Source organism: Ilyonectria robusta, assembly GCF_021365365.1.
Source record: "Ilyonectria robusta strain PMI_751 chromosome Unknown BGZ61scaffold_3, whole genome shotgun sequence".
NCBI lineage: Eukaryota > Fungi > Ascomycota > Sordariomycetes > Hypocreales > Nectriaceae > Ilyonectria > Ilyonectria robusta.
Window position 1 is genome coordinate 1574156 of NW_025764437.1, and position 17871 is coordinate 1592026.

General features: G+C 55.2%; 6 protein-coding genes across 6 annotated transcripts; 3 read left to right on the forward strand and 3 right to left on the reverse strand.

The window, feature by feature from the left end:
* Window positions 1-1618: 1618 nt before the first annotated feature.
* Window positions 1619-2535, reverse strand: BGZ61DRAFT_443156 (uncharacterized protein). The gene has a single exon (XM_046244834.1). It carries the CDS (start codon window positions 2211-2213, stop codon window positions 1710-1712), a length of 504 nt encoding a protein of 167 aa, XP_046109587.1. The 5' UTR covers window positions 2214-2535; the 3' UTR covers window positions 1619-1709.
* A 975-nt stretch (window positions 2536-3510) lies between these two features.
* BGZ61DRAFT_490655 (uncharacterized protein) lies at window positions 3511-4450 on the reverse strand (the record flags this gene model as incomplete). Its single annotated transcript, XM_046250353.1, has 2 exons — window positions 3511-4163; window positions 4216-4450. The coding sequence occupies 2 exons, from the start codon at window positions 4448-4450 to the stop codon at window positions 3511-3513; spliced, it is 888 nt and encodes a 295-aa protein (XP_046109588.1).
* Window positions 4451-4777: 327 nt separating this feature from the next.
* On the forward strand, window positions 4778-7750 carry BGZ61DRAFT_342233 (tRNA synthetases class I-domain-containing protein; the record flags this gene model as incomplete). Its single annotated transcript, XM_046239487.1, has 3 exons — window positions 4778-4827; window positions 4887-7220; window positions 7279-7750. The coding sequence occupies 3 exons, from the start codon at window positions 4778-4780 to the stop codon at window positions 7748-7750; spliced, it is 2856 nt and encodes a 951-aa protein (XP_046109589.1).
* A 777-nt stretch (window positions 7751-8527) lies between these two features.
* Window positions 8528-13047, forward strand: BGZ61DRAFT_443160 (uncharacterized protein). Its single transcript, XM_046244835.1, has one exon. The coding sequence runs from the start codon at window positions 9006-9008 to the stop codon at window positions 12684-12686; it is 3681 nt and encodes a 1226-aa protein (XP_046109590.1). The 5' UTR covers window positions 8528-9005; the 3' UTR covers window positions 12687-13047.
* BGZ61DRAFT_443162 (SacI homology domain-containing protein) lies at window positions 13048-15844 on the reverse strand. The gene is made up of 3 exons (XM_046244836.1): window positions 15333-15844; window positions 13539-15271; window positions 13048-13458 (listed from the first exon to the last, which is right to left on the reverse strand). Exons 1-3 carry the CDS (start codon window positions 15556-15558, stop codon window positions 13288-13290), a joined length of 2130 nt encoding a protein of 709 aa, XP_046109591.1. The 5' UTR covers window positions 15559-15844; the 3' UTR covers window positions 13048-13287.
* Window positions 15845-16577: 733 nt separating this feature from the next.
* On the forward strand, window positions 16578-17475 carry BGZ61DRAFT_343351 (ras family-domain-containing protein; the record flags this gene model as incomplete). Its single annotated transcript, XM_046239586.1, has 5 exons — window positions 16578-16653; window positions 16725-16744; window positions 16801-16827; window positions 16883-17074; window positions 17128-17475. 5 exons carry the CDS (start codon window positions 16578-16580, stop codon window positions 17473-17475), a joined length of 663 nt encoding a protein of 220 aa, XP_046109592.1.
* Between the last annotated feature and the right edge of the window lie 396 nt (window positions 17476-17871).

The window sequence follows — 17871 nt, forward strand, 5'->3', positions numbered from 1 at the left end:
ATTCGCGGACATACAGTACCATTTTAGGAATGCAATTATCTCAACAGTTTCAGCCGCCCGGTGTAAATTGCATGACATTCGCGTCAATCCACACTCGGTAAACCACCTTGCGCAGATCACCCATCCTTGATGCACATGAGCTGATCAATTGGGATGATCTATGAGTTCGTATTATGATCTGAAGGGTTATTAGTTGCTACGTGTTGGGGAGGCGTCTTGTACATGTCTGCTCCGCGTTTCATGGTGTGTGGGGCACGGAAACTCCAAAACCACCAATTGATACTCACTCATTCTCAGGATTTCATCCCTAGGGGTATTTGTTGGTCCTACAATGCTGAAACTTGCACGGGGATTATCAGGATAACCGTACCCACAGCCCGAAATAGACATGCTTCGTTGTTTTATTAGAGTTATTTAAGATTGACATTTGTGTGCAAGTCCCGGGTAGGGCTGGCCACAACTGCATACCAGACAGCCTGTGTTGATAGCGTCAAACAACAGGACCAAGTTTCCCCGGTACATTAGTGCATGTAATCAATGGTCATGCAATCAATGACGATGGGGATTTTTTTTAAATAATATCTTTACCGACCGCGTCTCTGCGATTCTTCATGGTAGCTGACCTAATATTGTTTACTGTGCTATGTTGATTGTCTGGACTAGCTCTTGTGTGCATAGAAGTCCACCCTCCCTCGCCAATTACCACTAATCGGGCTCGAAACTAGGAAAAGCATATCGCTTTTACCAGGATTGTTATCGGTGTATGATTTTGAAGGCGATTATGTTTTTCTTTTTATTGTGCCGTAGGACATCTATGCAGGGGGTTTGAAGCCCAGGGTGTGTTGATCCAGTGTCGATCCAATCCTTACATTTATCCGGCATAGCAATAGCAACACCCACGACTGGGATTACACCCTCGACTGAGACCTTGATCAGCGCCCCCGGGCTGAGACAGTCCGGGATCATCATCTCCCGAAAATCAGTGGCAGATTGCCCTTGAGTCTGATGCTGGAATCTTGGAAACTAGCATGCCACTGTTTAAACAACTTCAGCCAATGGAACCTCAGCATCGCTCATGACTTGTTGCAACCTGGATCAAGACTCCACAGTACAACGTAGGAGGCGTAGGCTGAGGGATAGTTGCTAATCAAGTCTCACTTGAGGATCGACCTTGCGACTTCCCCGCTTTCTGTCAGACAATCAAATGCTTGCTTCTTCAGTTGGTGATTGCGAGGAGTAAGACATCGACCTGCTGACATGTACATACATGCTTCTTGCAGGATGCGCGGGTGCTGCGGGTAAACGGTAGAAAACATAGCGTCTAGGTATACACCGGTTGACAACACACAAGGCAGTGAAGGTCTCATAGCTACATGACTGCAGCTGCAGCCTTATCTGAGGGTATCGGTGAGCGGGCAATGCGATGCAAGACGCAAGACATTCGCGGTGATAAGGATAAGGCTACCCGGGGTTGTGGGGCAAGGTGTGGCTGAGCGGGCGTCCGCCGTCCGACTTCTGCGGGCTTACACACGGGACGTGGTGACACCAACAGCTCTTATGTGCAGCAGTACATACAAAGTAGCCAACTACAGCGCAGACAGGCGTCCCCGTCGAGGTGGCTGCTGCGGGTGATGCAGACGTGAATCATGGACCATGATCGACTGTCGGGATGGGAAGCGGCCTGAGACGTAAGTCGGAGCCGAATTCAGCTACCTGCCGGACCTCGGGCGGTCTAGATACATCAATCCCCTGGCCATTGATCCTTCGCGGTGGGGGGGAGCGATTTGATTGTGGATGATGCGATCGATGAGCTGGGGGTAGGACCTGGAGAGGGTCTGGAGAGGGTCTGAAGAGGGTCTGGCCACGGCTGGCGGAGCTGGCAAAGCTGACGGGAGCTGGGTGCCGGGGTTGAGAGCATTGCTCCGTCCAGAGACGGCGGACAACGTGCCCGAGGCGATAATCACGAGTGGCAGCGATGGCGGAATGACGATGTTCTTTTGTCTCAAAGCGGGCCTGGATTGCCTGGCAAACAACATGTCGACGAGAGTGGACTCTACTGCATGCGCAGAGGAGGGGTCGAAGGTTGAAAGAGGGTGTGCGCCGTGGATGAGAGGCCCGGGTCCTGATATGGCCTCATCGAATGTCGCTGGCCAACACGAAAGGTACATGGCGGCCATGTACTCGGTCCTGGGCCTCTCCATCGCTGGCGTCATGGGACTCTGGGTACTTGCTTACCAAGTCGCAGTCGCAGTCGCAGTGGCCGTAGTCGAAGCCGCCGTCTCAGTCACACTCGCCCTCACACGGGCGGGAAGATCATTCACGAAAGAACTCCAAACGCCATGATCCTGGGCCATGCGCTGCGGTTGCGGGGTTGCTCGATGCTAGCGCTATCCTGCTGCCCCCAGCGCGCCCTTGTTGTTCAAGGTTTCCCGAGGCAGTAACCCGGGATAGTTGGGCATATCGCGCACGGTAAGTAGCAAGGCAAATCTGGCATCCGATGCTGCCGTAGCCAAATGTTGCATCCCGAGACGACCGAACTGAAGGATGAGTTTCGCGGGGAGCAGCAGAAGCAACGTAGCCCAGTCCACGTTGCTCTCGCACGTAATGGCTTATTGGGGCAGTGCGCTTGTCGATAGTACAAGGTACGCCCGGAATATTGGGAGCTAGACTCTGAGCCAGACGCCTCTCGCGGGCGACTCTCAAGGGTTAGTGCCGCTGCCGTGAGCAGAGAATGACGAAGTGCAACGGCCCCTAGCCCCGGAAACAGACTAGGAGCTAGCAAACACTATCAGTATCACTCAAGGGAATGACCATTTTGCTGCGGAGCATGTCGTCCGTCATATCATCACAGTAAAAGTCAGTTTCAGCAATCACCGTACAAGCCGCGTCACGCCAATCAGACGGAGCGTAACCATGTCAGGGGAGCCTCACGTGGGTTCAATTGAATTCCACCTTTGTTGGGGCCTGTGGAATCAACTTCGGGTGCCAAGACCCCTCTCGGATGAACATGGCCATGTTGAATAATTGCAACCTATACGACTACGCACTCCGTAAATGTAGGTAGCCTTCCCTGTACGTACGAATACGTCCATCAAACGTGGGATGTACGCCAAGCATCGGGCCGTCAGTGTGTGGTTCGGTGGACGACCAGCGGCCGTTCCACGAGGCAGCCCTCGCCATTATTATTAGCAGCTGCCTGGCGATCGATCCCCGGCCAGGGACGGTGAATTGGTCGGCTCAGCCACCGTCCACCGTCCAGGGCGGAGTCAGCTCTAATTGCTCCCGCCGAGATGCTTCAGGTGTGCATTGCGAGTCCAGTCCCGTTTGATGGATGCCTCCCGCTGCCCAGCTGCCCAGGGTCCGAGGATCCCAGGATCCCGAAGATATTTCAATCTCCGACCCGACGGCTGCACCCGCACGCCGTCGCCGAGATCAAGCCTCATCGTGCATGGTCAGGCCATTCCCCGACGCCTGCCGCTGAATTGATGCGTCGCCTAGATGTTGCCGTTGTCATGAAACCTCGTCCCCGACAGGCATTTGCGTAGACGAGATCCAGTTCTCCATCATTGCTTGGCCCTCCGGCCGGCTCCCACTCACACTCCCACTAGCTGCAGCACCACTGGCGCGATTGCTGGAAAGTGGTGTCTTCCCACCGTCCCTCTTCTTGACGACTAAACACAGCACCTGACCATAGATTGCGAACCCCTCATATGATACGTCCATGGCTAGCTTCTTCTTGTCGTCATCCTCGTCCGGGGTCTCGTCGGATAAGCCAGCTCGGCCTCGGCGCCTTTTGTGAGGGGGTGCCTCCGTATCAGAGTCGATTTCGATGGCCGACGCCGTTTCATCTTCGTCGGATGCATCGCCGTCGATATCGTCGTCGTCGTCCCGGCCCGGCCTCTGTCTCTGACGCTTACTCCGTCTGACTGTATCCACGGCGGGAATATCAGCCAGTCCAATGTCGTCGTCGTCCTCCTCTACTCGTACTGCGGGTGCATAGTCGTCTGCATCGACATCCACAGCGGTCCGGTCCGTCTCGCTGATGAGTTTCGTCGAGTTTGACTCCATCCTGGGAGGTAGCTTTTCTCGGAAGTGCTTGGTCTTGCTAAGCAGAGAGTGCCGGATAGCCGTCTCCATTAGGAAGATGGATACTTCAAAGTCATCTGGACTTGATTAGTTTGGAATTGACGAAGCCCGGAGCTTGGTTGATGATACCTGTGGCTACCACATCCTTGATAACTTTCTTCTTGGTACTTTTCTTCTTGCTCCTCTCCTTTTCTTCACGCAGCTTCGGCAGCACCAGGGGTCGGATGCTCTCAATGACTTGGGGGAGTATCGGTTTGCGAGAATTGAGAAGCCATGACTGGGCTAGGGCGGGGTTATCGAGGTAAATTCGACATTCAAGGACCGAGTATTTCGATATTCTGAGATATCGGCGTATGGGAGCCATGCTGTCGTCCAGATTGTTTATTCAGAGTCGCAGCAGCGTGAATGTTTGAGTGAGCAGGGCTGACGTCGGTGCAATTGAGCGAGCCAGTGATGTAACCACCCGCTGGAATTGCCCCGCAGAGGCGCTAGATCTTCAGTGGACCTGTAGCCTTGCAGCTGGCCAAAGCACTGCGTCTGCAGGCTGATGCTCCCAGCCGCGGGGTGTATCGCGTAGCGCTAAAATTCTTCCTCAGCCGCCCGTGATACCGATAGTTTCACGCTCTTTGACGACTGGGCCCGACTCCAGAATTGCCTGTACCGTGCCTCGCGACATGGTCTTAGCTCAGTCATGTCCAAATCCTGGAAGTCGACTCTGAGGCTGCCTCGGTCGAGCTTTCCGTAGGTCTCCTCCTGGAATATCTGGCGTCATGTACGGGGCTAATTGATCCATGCCAAAGTGCTCGTCCGAACCCCAAGCTCCAGCCACAATGGCTTCGCCAAGTTACCGATGATCTCTACGACTGGCAGGCGAAGAATCGACGGGAGGACACTAAATTCACCCTTCACGATGGCCCCCCGTACGCCAATGGCAATCTTCACGTCGGACATGCCATGAATAAGATCCTTAAGGACATGATCGTTCGAGTCAAGGTGCAGCAAGGACGGAGGGTTACATATAGACCAGGTTGGGATTGCCATGGTCTTCCAATCGAAATGAAAGCTCTCGGGTCGAGCAACACCAAAGGCTTGACCCCGGTTCAGATCCGAGATACGGCGCGGCGGCTGGCTTCGAAGACGGTCAAGGACCAGATGAAGGGTTTCCAGTCGATTTCGGTCATGGCGGATTGGGAAAAGAGGTGGACTACAATGGACCGTGAGTTTGAGATTCGCCAACTTCGCGTCTTCCAGAAACTGGTCCGCCGGGGTCTCGTGTACCGCAAGCATAAGCCCGTCTACTGGTCAGCATCATCGCGAACCGCCCTTGCCGAAGCTGAGTTGGAGTATCGGGACGACCACGTCTCAACCGCCGCCTATATCAAGTTCCCTATCGTTTCCGACTGGTCCTCGATCCCAGAGCTTTCCAATTTTCAGGGAAAGCTCTATGCCGCTGTATGGACAACCACCCCTTGGACTCTCCCTGCGAACAAAGCGATTGCTGTGCACAACGACCTCACCTACTCTGTCATCCGCGTCGGTTCCGAGGGTCTCCTGGTAGCGACAGAGCGTGTCGAAGCCATGAAGCAAATAATTCCTTCGTTCGAAGTAGTGGTGGACTCGATCCGTGGCTCTGATTTGAAGGGACTCCAGTATCGCAACAAGTTACAAGGTCAATCTGCACCACCGCAACCCATTATCGATGCAGACTATGTCACTTCTGATTCTGGTACGGGTCTTGTTCATACCGCTCCTGGACATGGTCAGGAGGATTATGAAGCTTGCGCTAAGCTTGGCATTGATGCCTTTGCGCCAATCGACGATGGCGGCTTCTTTACTAAGGAGGCATACCCTGATGATCCTGAGAAGCTGATGTCTGCCCCATCCATCCTGGACGGCGGAAGCCAATCTGTACTGGACCTGATGGCAGATGATGTTCTGGGAACGCACAAACTGCGTCACAAATACCCCTATGACTGGCGAACGAAACGACCTGTCGTGATCCGTGCCACAGCCCAATGGTTTGCCGACGTGGGAAGTATCAAGGAAGATGCTCTTGCGGCGCTCCGTGATGTTCGGTTTGTTCCTGAGGGTGGCCGAGTTCGCCTCGAGAGCTTCATCAAGGGCCGCAGCGAATGGTGTATCTCCCGCCAACGGTCTTGGGGAGTCCCTATCCCTGCGCTCTATGATGAAAGCGGAAATTCCGTTATGACGGCAGAAACAATCGAACACATCATCTCTGTTATGCAGGAACGTACCTCGTCTGCCTGGTTTTCTGATAGCCCCGATGATCCCGCGTGGATTGCGCCCTCGTTGACTGGTAAATATCGTCGAGGCACTGACACCATGGACGTCTGGTTCGATAGCGGCAGTAGTTGGACTGAAACCGAAGGTCCCGCCAATGTGTATCTCGAGGGATCTGACCAGCACCGTGGTTGGTTCCAATCTAGCCTGTTGACATATGTCGCGGCCCAGAAGGTGGATGAGAACCATTCCGGCAAGATTGTCGCACCGTTTAAGACGCTGATTACCCATGGTTTCACGCTTGATGGACAGGGCAAGAAGATGTCAAAATCTCTTGGAAACATAATCGAGCCTGGTCAGGTCATGGACGGAAGTCTTCTCGGCCCTGCTAAGGTGAAGGGCAAGGGGAAGGGACAAGGTCAAAAGTTTGATGGCCTTGGCCCCGATGCGGTCCGTTTGTGGGCAGCGAGTGCCGATTTTACGAGTGATGTGCTCATCGGGCAGACGATTCTACAGCCTGTTCACACTGCCTTGATCAAGTATCGGACTATCATCAAGATGCTTCTGGGGTCGCTCAACCAGGAGGCTCGACAAGCTCCGCTGACGAAGCTTGACCAGATTGCGCTGGTTCAACTCTCGGATACCATGTCCCAGGTCATGGAGTCCTATGACAACTACGAGTTTCACAGAGGAATTGGTATGATCAACCGCTGGGTCGCAACCGACCTGTCGGCGTTCTATCTGGAGGCGCTCAAAGATCGCCTTTACTGCGGTGACGGTGGTGGCATTTTGGAGCCCATCTTCATTGGATTCTTGCGGATGCTTTCGCCGGTGACACCTCTTCTGGTGGAGGAGGCTTGGTCACATCGGCCAGCGTGGATGGCTGATGACACGTGAGTTTTTGACCCTGTCCACTCAGAACCAACATCACAAGCTAATTGCAATCAACAGATCTTTGGAGAACCCAGCTAGACAACTGTACGGCTCGGCCCTGGTTGACCCCGCGCGGTTGACGCTTTCTCAGGATGCGCTACGGGAAGACGCGGCTGTGATCTCAGGAGTGCACAATGCGGTCAAGGCGGCCCTGGAGCAGGCGCGAGGAGACAAGATGCTGGGAAGCAGCCTACAGTGTTCCGTGAACATTGCCGTTGAGAACAGCGAGGTGGCCAGCGTTCTAGAGCGATATCTGGAAGAGCTGGAGGCCATTTTTGTGGTTTCGTCGGTAGGGTTGAACAAACCTGTGCCCCAAAGCCCAGCATGGGCTTATGAACAGGAGGTTGAGGTCCGGGATACCGAGGTGAAGGTTCACGTGCTTCCCCCGAAGGAGGACAAGTGTTCACGGTGCTGGCGATACGTGGCGCCTTCAGAAGACGCGCTTTGCAACCGATGCGAGGAAGTTATTGGTGCGTCGCCTGCAGCTTGAGAGGGCGTGAGTTCTGGACAAAGAAAGGAGTCGGTCAGGGGTCAGGCAGGTGACTTGTATAGATAGATATATACCCCTCAGTCTCTCGTCATGTAATGTAAGAAGCAGAGTGTATAATAGAAGCATTCTTGAGCGATGGAGCCGGAGACAGATGCAAGCCGAACCCATAAGTTAATGCCACCAAGTGGCACAGAAGAGTTCGCCGAGCTGGGAAAGGCACGCCGTACAGTGGCGAGCGCATGACTTGTATGCGCTCCAGCTGGTGGCTGCGGCGCAGACGTGGCGGCGAGTGATGGAGTTCATGCTGGGCTGACTGGGCTGAGTTGGAGTGACCCGAGCTGAAGTGTCTCAGGTGCGGTGTTTTTGGAGATTTTTTTTTCATGTGATGATGATGATGATCGGCACTTGGGCTGGTACAAGGACTTGCAGGGTGTCATGCCGCTACGTGCTACGTATATCGAAACAACTATCCTGCTGTCAAGTGTCCCTGTCCCTGCTTGGATGAATCGGGGCCCCGGCCGGAGTACGTCAGTCTCCTGTTGGCTACCCTGTGGGCTGCAACGGAGAGATTCCCAGCCCGCGAGCCCGCGTGGGTGTGCTGGTGCGTCACTCTTCGCCCCCAGCGCGCCCTAATGCGAATTGCAGCGCAAGTTTAGGCACACGGGCTATTACCAATTCGTGGATGGCGTCGCACCTTATAGCGCCTGGGTAGCACCTTATAGCACCTTATAGCACCTTATAGCACACTGAGCACCTGGGTAACACCTTGTTCGAGCGCTCATGGACCCCACAGTACCCTTACTAACCCCCCCGCCACCATCGCGCATTGGACGTGACCCTGTAGCCACCCGGTAGCCATCCCGTGACAACCAGAACCTAAGGCCAAGCAGGGGCCGGCCGGCAAGGTGTAACACAACAACAGGTTCCATTTCCAGAACCCAGTTCCCAAACCCAGATCCACGACAATCTCAACCACTCTAATCCCCGCGCCGCAAACAACTTGCCATGAGTCCGTGAGGGATTCTCTCTCCGCTTGGACCGGCATTCACTCCCTCTATCCTCGACATCCTGCGTCCTTGGTCTCGCCCGCCGTCTCGCTCAACCTTAGACCTTCGACCTCCCGGCTCCCATCCCCCGAGATCGCCCTCGCCCCCGAAACAAGAAAATGCTGCACCGCTCTCCCGGTCACCAGTGACGACAAAGCCTGCCTCCCATCAGCGAGCGCGACACTGGCATGTGGTGAAGCTTACGCGCAATGACGGACAAGCGTAGCCCGTCAACTCTCGCTGCGTATGGGAGACGTGATGGCCCAGTGACGCCTGAGATTCCCACTAGGTTCAGCTACGACCACGCCTCGAGGGCCGAGCCCGCCACCATCGGCGCCCTGCTCAATGCTCCCACGTCCCCCGAACGGCCTCTCGCCTTCTCCGACGACGAGCTTCTCCCGCGCTTCAACCTCAAGGCCCGCGACCCCGGCCAGAGCAGCGGCCAGAGCAGCGGCCAGAATGCTGGCCGAGCGAGACGCATGAGGCGCACCCACAAGGCTCAACCCAGCGGTGCCTTCCTCCTGCAGGATGCCGTGGTCGGCGACGATGATTATAACCAGTCACGGCGTCCTCGAAACAGGTCGCAGCAGAGGCCAAAGGATGCACTGGAACCCCTTTCGACAAGCGCCCCCCGAGATTTCGGCCTGGGCATGAATCCTGGGGGCAGCAGGAACCGGACCCGGATTGTTTCCCCTGATACATCCCAGGAAGAGCTGTTCCTCAAAAAGCGAGATGGCCACGCTCGCAGACCGCGTGCCTCCCAGCAGGCCTCTACTGCCCTCGACGTCGACTCTACCCAGATTGTCAATATGGCCTTGAATCTTAGCGAGTCAAGGCGTATAGCATCGCGACGCAACATCACCCGGACCAACCCACCTCGATTGACCCCGGTACAAGACGCACCCGCCGGAGGCAATCTCAAAGCCCACCTCCAACAACAACGAAAAACGACACGAAATATATCTCCCAAGCCACCCCAGGCTTTGAACCCCCGGCTTTCTGGTGTCAGGTCAAGCAGCCCCCTCCGTCCCCCGTTCGACACAGGAAACGAAGGCCCCTACCGATACCACTTCTCAACATCAACTCTGGCAAGAGCTCAAAAGGCTCGCGAGCATCTCGAGCTCATGTCACAGTACAGACGTCTGCTGGAGGTTCTCCCTCCCCTGAAAATGGGACCCGATCGACCCTCGGCTACTAGCCCACCAAGCTCTCCTATTAACGGAAAATTGACCAAGTTCGGGTCGACAGAGCCTATACTGTCTGGTGGGCGAGAGTACAATCCCTTGCAATACATCCGAAACCGAAAAGTTCGAGCGAGAGAAAGACTGGTCATAGACGGTGACACGCAAGGATTTAGTGACGTTGAGTCAGTTAAGATGTGGGTTGAGAAGGCATCGCAGCGAGCAACTACTCTAGAGGTCCTTTCTGGAGATGACAGCTCCATTTTACCCCCCTTTCCTTCTGCCGACGAAGTTGAGTCTCAACTGTCACTGGATTCTGCCCCTAAAGCAGCTCTTCGAGTACGCCGCCCCCGAGTTGATTGGTTCTTCGAGCCGTGCGACATGATAGCGGATGCTTATTGGGTGGAACGGGATCATCACAAGCAACTCATTGAGGACCGCAATTGGTTCAAGATCTTTCCTGAAGGGGCAGTTCTGAGCCGGCCAATGTCGCAGCAAACAGATGAACTTGGGACCGGCGTGACCCCGTTCCCTACCAACACTCTGGAAGACGCCGAGCCGACTTTCGATCCAAAAGATCAAAAACTTTTTAGACCCGACACAGTTCACTCGCAGGGTAGCACAAAGGAACGGGCGAAGCAAAAGCTCCATGATATTAGTGGCGGTTTCCATAGACATTCTGCTTCGACCCACAGCCATCACTTGCGGATGAGAAGAGACTCCTTCTCTGACTCTGGTAGCGACAACGAAATCAAGAGCGAGGGCAAGCCGAAGCGGTTCCGACAAACCCGAGCCGGAACTATTTCTAGCCACACCAACGACCTGCTTGAGAAGCAGATGCTAGAGATGATTGCCCAAGAAGCCAAGCAACGACTCTCCCATGTTACCGAGAACGAGGCCGAGTATATGCAAGCTGGGAGCTCTACAACACCAGAGCACAGTTTGCATTCGAAGCGAAACAGTAATAGGAAGTGGTCCCTTACAGATCCAAGTGATTCTGACCACCGATCTCTCCGTGAAAGAGCTCAAATGGAGTCTTTGCCCGGGTACCAACTTGAGAAAGTCGATAGCGGAGGCTTGAGACGTCCAAGACAGTTCTTGGACGATGCTGATTCGCCTCAACCAATGTCCCCGGAACTGAACCCGATTCCGTACACCCTCCCTGGTCTACCGCCCGGCTTGGAATTATCTGCACCGTCTAGCCGCGCCTCATCCCCATCCAGGAATCCCTTCTCCAAAGTGAAGCGGGCCTTCCGTGAGAAGGGTCGTGAGGAGGCCCCTGAGCCCCAACTATACGAAGCCGAAGATTCAGATAACCGGTCTTCTGTTCCTGAGCCCAACTCTGTCGAGGGCAGGACTTGGCCGGAACGGCTTCCTTCCACTTCCCGGCCCGCTCTGGACGGCCACAAGCATCACCGCAGTACTAGTGTAAGGCTCAGGAGCGACGATCAAATCGGATTGCGCGGAATGTTCAAGGGACCTCGGATTGACACAGTGATCCGTGGTGGGGTTTCAAGGCTGGGCGACATGCTGTGGAAGAAGGACAGCGCATTTGATACTCCACCTGAAGCATTCTCCGATGAGTCTGAGAGCGAGCAGCAAAGGGGACGCGCAAGGCTCTCCCTCACTCTGTCTCGAACAAACTCCAAACGGAACAATGAGCCTCAACAGAACCAAAAGCATTTCCTGGACACGATGCCTCAATTCCAGCCTGTGTCAGAGGTATATGGAAAGCCTAGCATGGCTCGGGCACCGGAGAGCGGCATACAGAGCGCTCAGTCATCTCGTCTAAATCTTATCAAGCCCTCAGGATTGGATGTGCCGAACACTACAGCCTCTGCACCCCGTCGTACAGTCGAGGAAGTTCTGGCCGCCAACGTCGAAGCATCAGAATCAGAGTCGTTCCAAGAAAGCGCGCCAGACGGCTCTCGAGCTGGAGACAAGATGCCCAAGACAGTGACACCAATGGTCAGGTTCAACGAGCCCGACAACTTTAGGAGTCGAAAGTGGTCGATTGTCGATCAGATCCACCCGGGAGAGGGCCAGTTCTCAAAGCGAGAAATTGCCCGATTACGAACCCTTATTTTGACCTCTGGTATCAAGGCCATGGAAATAGCTCGTCGAGCCCAAGAGGCCAAGAAGCCTCTCGCCAGGGGTAGTTTGTTAGCTCCAGGCCTATCTGCACGGTCCAATATTGCAGGTGTGCCGTGGGCAGAAATCGCGAAGCTTACGCCCAAAGCTTCATTGCCGTCTGATCAGGAGATTCCATACCGCGACCACTACCCCCTGGCGAGCCAAACGCTAAGAATTGCAATTGAAACAGAGGTCGAGCGGTGGCAAATGTCGTCAGATACTTTCACCGGTCAAACACGGCCGAAACTGGAAGAGCGTATCTGGTGTGTCCGCTCTCGCATTGCAGATGAGCTCTCGGGCATGACCGGAGAGGCAGCGGACCAAGCTGATGAAACTGGCAAGGATCTGGCCCTGGGGCAGTTGCTCAAGATCAAGCGGGTTATTGACTTGATCGAGGAGCTCAGTCGGAACCGACGCAGACGATTCAGATGGCTTCGCCGCGGCATGTGGTCGATTGTTGAGTGGGTGCTCGTCGGGTTCATGTGGTACGTCTGGTTCGTCGTCACTATCTTCCGGATCATCCTGGGACTGGGACAAGGCGCATGGAGTGGCGTTAGGTGGCTGCTATGGTTGTAGAGCACGCGAGAGTGTGCGAGAGGAGATGAAGCAACGAGTTGATGAGCATGCGATACAGCGTGGCGCATTGCTGGGCGTATACTTTTTATGCGTGGGGTTGAATGCGTTCTCTCGTAGTCCCCTTCACCCCGACCATCATTATTCTCATTTTTATTGGATACCTCACTCAACTGGGAGTCTGGTTTTGATACCCCTATGTATTCGAGGAAGGGAGTGGAGGAAGCAGCATGGCATCTGGCATTGGCATTGGCATAGCGTAACGCGGCGACAGCATAGCCTTGGTGTACAACTTTTGACGGGATGGTGTTTTTTTCTTTCTTTCACATGTCTGTAACTTATTTAATCGCCAGGAGAGTTTTTCCATCTCTCTTTATTCTCACTCTCTTGTACCTATCTATACCGCCCATTACAAAATATGCCTTCCTGGGATGAAGCCATCTTGGCGAACTATCTTAACTTTAGTTATTACAAAGATGACATGCTTCTCCTCAAAATCCTGCTCTCGGCTGAGCTAGAGGGCACACCTTGAACATTACAAAGAACCCAACAATTGAACGAATAAATGAAGAAACGAATAAGTCTTTTCCGCCCGAGGACCTGCCTACTCGATCCTCTTCTTGCCCTCCTCGGCGTTGAGGTAGCGCGCCGTGCTGAGTCCGCGCTCGTGTTTCGCCACGAATGAGCCGACGAGGCCGTCCTTGCGTGCCTTGGTGTAGTGCTCGTTGTAACCCTCCACGGCATATGGTCGAGGGTTGAGGCGCGGCCAGTTGACCTAGAGTCGAGCGAGTTAGCTTTTTGGGCTTCGTATAAGAAGACGGGGAGTGGTCTGCATAGCGCCAGAGAGATGCTTACATAGAGCATACCGTGGCCCCAGACAAAGCTGAAGGCCCATATGGCAACGCCGAAGAAGAATAGGAGAAAGAGGCGCATGGGCCAGATGCTGGCGTCCGGCGCACGGCGGGTGAATAGGCCGACAAAGATGATGAAGACACTGAAGGCGAGGATATAAGGGATGGACTGGATCAGAATTGGTCGGCGGTCGGTGAAGACGAGGGTAGTGCCGATGTTGGTGGTGCCGGGCTGGTAGGCGCCGAGGAAGAGATCGAACGAGTCCTGGCGAGGTCCGTCGAAGAAGTTGTTGCGGAAGTATCGCGTGACGCCGATGCGAGCGTCCTGGAGGGCGCCGACCTTGGTGCGCGTGCCGGTGCGGGTGACGTCCGTCTTCATGGCTCCGGTGCCCGAGTAGGCAGTGGAGATAACGTCGGCGTTGTCAGCCCAGAGGTTACGGAACATGTTCTCAAAGGCGTCGTCCTCGTCGCGGAACGAAGCTCCGCGGGCCATGAAGCCTACATCCTCAAAGATGCGGTCAAGAACGTGGCGCGCGAACATGCTCTGGACAACGTTGGTACGATCAAGGCAGTCCATGCAGTTGGTGCGCATGACGCTCGTCTGGTAGTTGCGGGCATCAATGCTACTGCCGAGATTCGACGGCGTGTCGACGGCTCGGAAGTAGCCCTGTTTCTCGAGGCCATCAGCTAGCCGCTCAATCAGAGCATAGGCCTTGTCCATCCGCATGCCCTTGGTCTCGCTGTGATAGTCGAAGTAGACGTAGTGCAGGCGATCAAACTCTTGGTGCTTAGTCTGGGGCTGGATCGTCGTGAACTTCTCCTCAGTAAGAAGGTCGGAGTCCTGGCCCTGCTTCGGCGAGGTAATGAGCATCTGTACCATCTTCTCATACGCCTCCTTGACTCGCTGCTCACGGCCTTTCTGGTTCACCAAGTTGATGAGATAATTGTCGCCGTACAGCTGGATCTGCTCATCAAAGTGCTTCTGGGCAGCTGAGAAGCCGGCCTCAATACCCCGGATCTGGAGCTTTGGGGTGTAGCGGAGGCTGTTGATCTCAGCCCAGTACGCGGGAACACTGCCACGGGTCTGGACGTAGGAGAATATCTGCATCTCCTTTCCGGCACCCGCGCCGAACTTGCCACTCTGCATATCGGAGCTCCCGGCATACCCTCCCATGCCACTATTGCTGTCATTGAGAATGACAATCTGCTCCGTCTCGTTGTAGTTGGCGGCATGACCTTCCTCGTCTACACCACGGGTAAAGTATCTGGTTCCGCCTCTGTGGCGCGATCGACGGGAGATGAGGACTAGCGTCAGGGGGTTGCTCTTGAAGGTTGTGGGCTTGATCTCGAGCATGCCAAAGATGCATGGCAGGATGAAGGGATCAATTCCGGGTTGGGAGCCTGGGTTAGATCGGGACCCTCGGTTGCGGAAGTTGATCAGATCTGACTGGAGATACTTGTTGAAGAAGAAGCGGTCGTCGGCCTTCATCCACAAAGGCTGGGAGGCATCCATCTGCGCCTGTCGCTGGAAGGAGTTTGTGAGGTCGATGGAGTAAGAGAAGTACATGGGACCGCTGGCCATGAAAGTCTTGAGGAGCTCAATAAAGATATCCTCATCGGGGTCGTGGATCTGGCGCTCGCGCATCGGGAGGATCTCGGTGGAGACGACCTTGTAGACCATGTGGCCCTTGATACGGCCGATGGGCTGAGCCTTGGTGATGAAGATGACATATTTGTCTACAGGTAGTCAGCGGTGCTGTGCTGGGTAGAAGTTGCATGGGGTGAGGCGGTGACAAACCCAGTCTGAGTTGGATGATTCCCAAGATACCGGCAATGCTGGAAACGCGCGATGCCCGCTTGGCGGTTCCAGCAGCGCCCTCAGTCAAGCGCACATCGCCCGTGGGACGGTCAATGACAAGAGCAGGCGCATCGGGGGAAGAAGGCGAGGTGAAGGTGTAGGAGTCGCTGGCGACCTTCACGTTGATATCGCGGAAGGGGAGCTTCGATGTTTGAATGTGGGCCATGGTGGGCGGACGCTGGCTTCTGAGAGCCAGGAAATCGAGGTTCTAAGAAGCGAATATTGTGACCGGTGAGCCTTGGTTGCGGGCGGCCCTGGGGGTTTTGGTAGCCAGCTCCGCTGCTTGTGGTGGGGGGAAAAGAGCGTGTGTTGGTGGGAGAATGGTGAAGCCGGACCGTGATGCTTGCTTGATCCAAGAACGGTGTGGTGTGTGGTGAGGCCAGCGAAGCTTACATTGGCACCGCCACGTCTCTGCACGTCACCATGAATCCACAGTTGCGCGTCGCAATGAGACCCGAGCCACAGCCTGAGCCATGGAAGAGCCACAGACGAGGGATAACGAGCCACATCGATGATGATCTGCGGGTCTCAGATTAGGTAAGGCCCTCGTGGCGAGTGAAAGGCACGTACCTCGACGCCACGAGGTACCAGTCGAGGTACCAGCCATGTGCTCCGTATCGCTCCTGCTCAAGAGAGATTGCGAGTGCGTCAGTCCGGCCCCCGCCAGAGCAGGAACACCCGGTGTCCGTCCGCAGTCCGTAATTACTGGCACCTTAGAACAGATGAACCGGGCACGGGACCCAGAAGGTACGTACCTCCGGTACCTTGGCTCTCCCTCGCCCACCAAAAGGCAGCCTGCCTGACCTGACGTGTGCCTCGTGCGCCAGCCAGTCACCGTCGTCCGTCGCCCTAGCCACCCAAGGCCCAAGGCAGTCACTTAGTCTCTTCAACGACGTCGCCATCCCAAGATCCCTTGACTCGCCCTCTCCCCCAAACTCATCCTCACGCACCGTCCCTCTCTCCCTGACGATCGTGCTCCGCTCCTCGCCATCAACGACCGACCGATTAAATCTCCCTGCGCTGCGCTGCGATCAAAGGCCGCCATCTCCCCTCTCTCCCGATCCGAGCGCTCCACGCCCCGTTGTCCAGGCCACGTCCGACTCCCCAACACCCAGCCATACCGCCACTACTGCCGCCGTGGTAGCTCTCTGAATCCCTTCACGACATATCACCACCTCCAACAACATGGCCTCCCGAGCACCCCCTGCCGGCGCCCGCGGCATCAACACCCGCTTCGCGCAATTTAAGCTGGTTCTTCTCGGTACGTCTTCCCCCGTCTGCCTTGCCGGCCTCGTTCCCAATCCTGTTCTCGTTGCTAATCGACTATCACAGGCGAGTCTGCTGTCGGAAAGGTAATTCGCAACAAACATCCGCAACACTTTTAGCAAACTAACTCATATGCGTTCAGAGCTCAATAGTCCTACGATTTGTCAAGGTAACCATCAGTTGATTCCCCTCCATCATTGTGCTGCAGCTCATCACTTCCTTAGGACCAATTTGATTCTTATCGCGAGTCTACCATCGGCGCTGCCTTCCTCACCCAGACCATCTCTCTCGACGAGAACACCACAGTCAAGTTCGAGATTTGGGACACCGCTGGCCAGGAGCGCTACAAGTCCCTGGCCCCCATGTACTACCGAAACGCCAACTGCGCCGTGGTTGTATATGACATTACCCAATCGGTAAGTCTCATCCAAGTCCCCGTATCCTCCAACCCATACTAACACAAGTTCAGGCATCACTAGATAAGGCAAAGGCGTGGGTCAAGGAGCTCCAACGTCAGGCGAACGAGAACATTATCATCGCCCTTGCGGGTAACAAGCTGGATTTGGTCACCGAGCAACCTGAGAAGCGCGCCATCCCTACCGCCGATGCTGAGGCTTATGCTCGCGAGGCCGGCCTCCTCTTCTTCGAGACCTCTGCAAAGACCGCTGAGAACGTCCAGAACCTCTTCACAGCCATCGCCAAGAAACTGCCCTTGGACCAGGCCGGCCCTAGGCACGCCCGCCCGGGACAACGACCAGGTGTCAGTCTGGCCCCGGAGAACAACAACACCAACATGAGCGGACCCTGCAGCTGCTAGATTTTTCACAATGTCGAGAGTACGAGAGCACAGGGAGCGTCCTGTTGGGCTCCGACAATCCATCACAACGGAGTGCTCAGCGTGAAGTCGGGCGTAGACTAACCGTCATTCAGGCTCCGGCTCGCCTTGTGGAGTCGGGGTGCGTCACATATTCCTTGGAGTCTTTGGGTTTGGAGGGGATCAGTCCATACGTTTTAATACCGAACTTGAATTTGTTGCGGTTGTCTGGGTGGTTCTTCGGGTGCCGACTGCTAGTTCGGGGTCGGCATGCATTTCAGGACACGCCAGACGGTAGAGGGTTCTTGAGACGGAACATCAGATCAATTTTGTACGAGGCGCTCTGTAGCATTTTCCATGGATTCCAGCGTCTAAATAGATGGCTGTTGCTAGAACCCC

Bases quoted from the DNA above. Each gene is read 5' to 3' on its own strand.
- BGZ61DRAFT_443156 (XM_046244834.1), bottom strand. From the start codon at position 2,213: ATGACGCCAGCGATGGAGAGGCCCAGGACCGAGTACATGGCCGCCATG.
- BGZ61DRAFT_443162 (XM_046244836.1), bottom strand. From the start codon at position 15,558: ATGGCCCACATTCAAACATCGAAGCTCCCCTTCCGCGATATCAACGTG. The intron at 15,272-15,332 runs GTTTGTCACCGC...GACTACCTGTAG, and splicing joins AATCATCCAACTCAGACTGG to ACAAATATGTCATCTTCATC. The intron at 13,459-13,538 runs GTAAGCATCTCT...GCTCGACTCTAG, and splicing joins GGGGCCACGGTATGCTCTAT to GTCAACTGGCCGCGCCTCAA.
- BGZ61DRAFT_443160 (XM_046244835.1), top strand. From the start codon at position 9,006: ATGACGGACAAGCGTAGCCCGTCAACTCTCGCTGCGTATGGGAGACGT.